General features: G+C 40.7%; 1 protein-coding gene across 6 annotated transcripts in view; it reads left to right on the forward strand.

Annotated features, from left to right (window-relative positions):
- The window catches only part of APP (amyloid beta (A4) precursor protein), a 182,739-nt gene that overhangs the window by 106,633 nt on the left and 70,173 nt on the right, over positions 1-5,933 (forward strand). For 4 of the 6 annotated variants that reach the window (XM_010297079.1, XM_010297077.1, XM_010297081.1 and 1 more), the window contains one exon: positions 4,299-4,432. In XM_010297079.1, the coding sequence (XP_010295381.1) occupies positions 4,299-4,432 (134 nt within the window). Of the gene's footprint in view, positions 1-998; positions 1,019-4,298; positions 4,433-5,933 lie in introns of all 6 variants that reach the window. The other 2 variants (XM_010297078.1, XM_010297080.1) reach the window with 1 other exon arrangement.

A 5,933-nucleotide genomic window follows, 5' to 3' on the forward strand; every position in this document is an offset into this window, starting at 1 on the left:
CCCGATATGTAAGAATTGCTGATAAATAGCAAAATGTGTAGAGCTTAATTTGGCTGTATTATTAAACTTCTGTCTCCAGGAGGCTTAGGATTTTAAAGTCTAATAAAAAATTTAAAAAAATCTGTTTGGGAATTGACAGGTAAAATGAGTGAAAGTGTGAGGAAAATGTCATCCTGATACCGCATTTCTTCCACACCTGTCAACACACACTTTTTGATCAGTCTTTATGCAGTAGTAGAATGAGTTATCTTATAAAACAAGCCATGCATAGAAAATGAAACCTCCTTCTAAGAGCAGATGTGGTCAAAAAATGAGATCAGGCTGCAGATTTTTAAGGGATCCTTACCTGTAAGCAATGTCTGCCCAAATGTTCCCAATTTACTATGAGAAAACATGCCATACATTTCTGGAAACAAAGTTGCCAAATGTATTGGAGTGCAAAGGATAGGTTTTGTGCCAACAAGCCCTGAAAAAAATTTAAAATGTTCCTGCTTTATGCAGGGGAAGGGAAACTCAGTATTTTTGTAACGCTACCTTTTTTTCTTGGAGGGCAGCTGCCTCTTATTGTTACATTGGAATCCCAATGCGGGGGGGGGGTACCTACTATTGGTATTTATGATTTATTTTTTAATACTGGATGGAGAAGTTGTCACATAATCATTTGCAGACTTTATAAATACAGGGAGAGAAATCTTGTAGGGTTATTTGTTTTTAAGCAGACTGGTTATTTCAGGTCAGAGAAATACTTCTGATTTCAAATTACATGAACAGCTAACCACTCATAAAAAAACCGCTTCTGAGTCTCAGTTACAACAGAAGACAAAAACATCTGTGACCATTTCATCTCATCTTTTAGTATTTTTCCTAAACATAGCAGTGAACTTTTTAATGAAACTTATCCCTGTTTTTTCAGAGTTTAGAGAGCATCTCCATTTGCAGAGTGAGATGCAGTCGGTGTCGGTACTTCGGTCGGTCTCTGCGGCCAGCAGCGGCACAAGGGCGAGGGCTCTGAATAAACGTCCCGGGAGCGGAGGGCAGGCTGAGCCCTTAGGGCAGGCGGGCTTTGGGCGAGCGGCCTGCTCTGTCATCAGCTGGGCATGGACCAATGCCAGAGGCAAGCAGGGAGGGAGGAAACACCCATCTTCCACCTCGCTTTCACGCCTGGTCCCTGGCCGGGTTTCAGGAGGAGGTGCTGAAGCAGGATGTTTTCAAGGATGCTTTTGGGTGAACCGGCGTATCTTTGCGTAAGTTGTTCAAATCCTTAATTGCACTTGCTACTGAAAGTGAGTGGCTTATTTCTGGCCTGGATTTCCAACCTTGCTTCTGCCTAGCTTTGGTTTCCAACCATCAGACCTCAGTTGCTTCGTTCCAATAAAGCTGTTGTCAGAAATCTTTTCTCAGGATTCTAAATGAAATTAGTAGTCCGCTCCCTGGCAAGTGAGTGTAACTGATTGAGCTTCTTGCCATGAGACAGGTCCCATCATCCTTCCCCTTTCTCCTGGGCACAGCCTGGCTATCTCGGGCATCCAGGTCTGTGGTGTTTAATGCCTAGCCTGTGTTTGATGTGGTTTTGCGCAGCTTTTGGAGGGGGCCGGATGCTCTGACGGTCCTGGCACCAGGCACTGAAATCAGGTTTTCCGATTCTCAGCACCTGCTACCTTCACCTGTTCAGAAAGACAGCAGCAAGCATCCCGGTGGGAAGTAAGCATATCGTCTGAAAATCTGGGCTGTAAAGGCGGCGTATGTGAGACAGGAGCTTTTGAAAATCAGACCTTGAACATACAGGTGGCTTAACTGATCTCAGTGCAAATGCTGGTGACCTTTTTTCCTGTTTAATAAACCAAAGGTTAAATTTGCATGATTTATTGGACATTTATTTAGATCGTCACTTCTTTCCACTCACATTTGTACAGACTTAAGTTCAGTTAAAAAAATAAAAAGTCTATAGAAGATGGAGAAGGACAGCAAATGTGCTAGAGCTCTCCCCCATTCAATCTTCCTGTGCTCAATCCTGCTGTGTCCTACAGAGGCAGTGAGAGGAGGGTGTAGGCAGAGGGGAATCGTCTTCACAGTGAGCCCGATTAAACCATGGAACTTATTGCCACACTGTATTGTGAATGTTAAATCTCATGCAAGTTCTAAATGGAATTAAAATGTGCTATACTTTACTGCAGCTTCAGGAAAGGTAAAGATTAAATTGATTTCGTGCTTGAGAGTTTGAAAGGTAACAATACTTAGAAATACTTCTGAGCATTACAGAAATGTTTTCTCTCAGTCCAAGCTTTGGGTGATTTGTTTTTGGAATTTGCTTACACTGGCTGTAGGCTTTCTGGCAGGCAGCACTGCACCCCAACACAAACCATGTTATCATTGAAGATGGATTGTTATCATTGGGAGTTTAAAAAGAAAGAAAATTCTTATGCTTTTATAACAGTATCAGAGACTTTAAATTATCTGAAGTTGTGAGAGTAACCACTGAAAATACTGAGTTGCATTCTATTTTTGTAATTTTTGTAGCTTGTCAGGAAGCTTATTTGTTCCTGTCTGTTTACTACAATATTTAAGCAACAAAGTTCACAAGTTTAGTGTAAACTTGTGATTAAATATTTATGAAACAAATCTTAAAATGATGGGAGAATGACAAATTTGCACTGCCTATGACTTCTCAGTTGGATATTTTTTTTTTTTTTTTTTTTTTTTTTTTTTTTTTTTTTTTTTTTTTAAATTGTCCCTCCTTTTGCCTTCTTGGTTGGTTTTTTTTTTTTTTTTTTTTTTTTTTTTTTTTTTTTTTTTGGGTTGCTCATAGATTTTTGTTGTTTTGAGACAGGCAAAGCCTTTCCTTTGGTCCAGTGAGTAACTTACAGGATCTACTGTGCAATTTATACCAACAGCAGCCAAAACCATTCATACCCATTGCAGAGAACATGTAGGGATATCTCAAATGCAGCCAGAGCCTTTCTATTCATTTTTGGGGTTTTTGTTTGTTTTGCCTTTGGGGTTACACATCTAAGGTAAAATTGGAGGAAAAGTTTGGATTTTGGTTTAAGTTTTTCTTAAAATTTGAGGATATATTTAATTGGGACTAGCAAATTGTACTTCTAACTGATTTTTTTAATTTAAATAATTTAACATAGATATGTTTATATTTCAACTTGTTTTGGGGAAAGTAGTCATAAATAGATACTAGTTGTTATTATTCAGCCTGATCTTCAGATTAAAGTTTGCTTCTGTTGAAGACATTGAGAAATGTTGAGTCCTGGGTTTTTCCCTACCTTTAATGGTCTATCTACTAAAGCATATTACCTCTGTAACTGAAGTTAACTATAGTACATGTAGTCAAACTCACTTTAAAAAAAAACCTGCACAGCTATGTGTCTGGGCTATGTTTGTCAGAATTTTTAAACTAACTTTGTGATTGTTGAACTAAATGTGACCAGGGAAGTGAAACTAATTGTATAATAAAATATTTACAGACAATATAGTTGAAATGAAATAGTTGATCATCATTGGAGAGTTTTTAAAATCACTGTTAATGTCCCTAGCACAGAAATGTTACTTCAGTTAATGTAGGGCTTGTTGGATGTTACTGCATAGTGAAGAAAATGTTGCTCACTCTGCTTGAATTACAGCAAATGTGAATCTTTCCACTATCAGTGTGATAGGTATTGCCTAATATCTGACAGGAATGGCTGGCAACGAGTGCAAGCTTGCTGATTATTTCCAGCATCCATGAGGGGTTTTTTAAAATCAAAGTTGTTACAAATAAAGTAAATATCTGTGAGGCCAAACTGTCACTACGGGAAGGTTTTGAGGTATTTCATTAGGGTACTGTGGGGTCCATAGGTGCTTTAAAACCTATTTGCATTGGCACTCCTGTGTTAGAGTTTACCTTTTAAAAATAAACTAATATACAAAGCATGTACCTTTGCAGAGGGCTTTCTGCTGGCTTATGTACTTTAGTCATTGCCAGACTTTTTTCTCCTTGGAATTTTTCCTTTGGCAGCAGTTTCTAACCTGTTTGAATAACATTTCTGTGTTCACTCGGAAGAGTTTCTCCTGGTTTATAAAATGGGGCGGGGGGAAATCCTTGTATATTTATATGTATTTCCTGCATATAATATATCTACCTAAACCACATTTTTATATCCTCTTCTGAGGTTAAATGAATGGCTTTATTCTGATGGAAATCAGAACAGATGTTTCTTGCTTGGTCCTACTAAATTTTACCAGTACTAAAGTAGAAATTCTGTTTCTCTTCCCCCTCCCTTCCCTCTTCACCCTCCCAAATTTTACCTCAGTCCCTACCACTGCTGCTAGCACTCCTGATGCTGTTGACAAATATTTGGAGACACCTGGAGATGAGAATGAACATGCCCATTTCCAGAAAGCCAAGGAGAGACTTGAAGCCAAGCATCGTGAAAGGATGTCTCAGGTAAGGGGCGATTTCTATATTCCTAAATGTGGGATTTTTGTCCGTCAAGTCGTAAGATGCTTGGGGTCCTTCATCTTATTTCCCAAGGCTTCAGTCAGCTGCCCTACTTGTTTGCAATGTCGTAAATATTCCATTTACTGCCTTTCTGACTGTATCTGAGAATTCAGCTGTCTGGGGCATAACATTTGTGGTTGGGTCGCAGCTTGCAATCATAAGTGGCTACAGTTACTTGTTCTGGGAGAAAGGAAAAAAACAAGTCAGTTAATAATTGCTCTTTGTGGAAGAACGTTTCATTTGTGAGATTATTCTTATTTCTAAGAACTTGACCACCGTATCAGTCATCCTGATGATGATGTAGCAGCTGAGGGTGATTGCTTGTGATCAGCTTCATTCTCCCTGTGTAGGCAAACATGGCCATGCCCTGGGGTTAACGTAAGCTTGCATATGTTCATCTAATGGTCTTGAGCTTCAAGGTAAAATGAAATGCATCTAAAGCTGAAGAAAAGAGGAAAAATTAGTGCTTTTGAACTGAACCAAAATCCAACTGAATCTGCTCTTTTTTCCTTTTAACCAAATATTTATGTAGCCTGAAACTGTACACTGTTTTTAATCCTGTTGAACACTAAGAGATGAGCTATCCACTCTCTCAGAAACAGGGTTTATTATGGCAATGCCAATAAAAAATTGTCACAGTTCTGCTCTAATAACAACAAAGCAAATGTATAAGAGGTTTAAAGGAAAGCCGGTGGTGCGTATTTTTTTAGGATGGAACAACCACAAGAATGAACGTAGGGTAATTCAGATGCACTACATATATCTGGGTACCTATTTTACTATAATTTTTCATTGCAACTTTCTTCTTCAGTTGCTTTTTCAGTGTTTCTGTGTGTTGCTGACACGTTAATCTTCAGCTCTGCGCTAAAATGTTTGAGGAGGCCTGAAATTAAGCTCTTAGAATTAAGTGCCTGTCTGCAGCACTTTTCCAACAAGCAGGGCAGGGCGTCTTACCTGAAGCAGTCTTCTGATGAGGACAAACTGCCCGCTGGGAGATACGTGAGAATAATGCTGCTGGGGCAGCGTCGTAGCACAAACCAGCCGTCTCCTCCTTCGATGGAGAGAATAGTCGCAGCGTCATGCTTTTTAAAGTGCTATCCTTTCCTGTCCTCTGGAAGATTAACAACTTCATTAAAACGTCCCGTGGCCGCGTTGCTGAGCATGGGTACGTGCAGCGCCCGGCTCGGAGCTGGCCCAAAGCCGTGGGGTGAGCGGGCAGGGAGGCGAGCTTGGCGAGCAGCAGCTCGCGGGGCGCCCGCCCAGGCAGTGGCTCGCCCCCGTCCTCTTCCAAACAAACCTCCGCGTGCCTGTAGTCCGCAGTTTGGGAAGGAGGGCCTGGGAACTGGGAGGATAAAAAAGGTTGTGTGTGCAGCCTGCCTGTCAGAGGAGAGAGGTCCTGCCCTGGCCAGGCTCGTGGAGGCTCGGGCCGGCGTGCACCGGGTGAGTG

This window comes from Phaethon lepturus, unplaced genomic scaffold (genome assembly GCF_000687285.1).
Source record: "Phaethon lepturus isolate BGI_N335 unplaced genomic scaffold, ASM68728v1 scaffold8941, whole genome shotgun sequence".
Lineage (NCBI taxonomy): Eukaryota > Metazoa > Chordata > Aves > Phaethontiformes > Phaethontidae > Phaethon > Phaethon lepturus.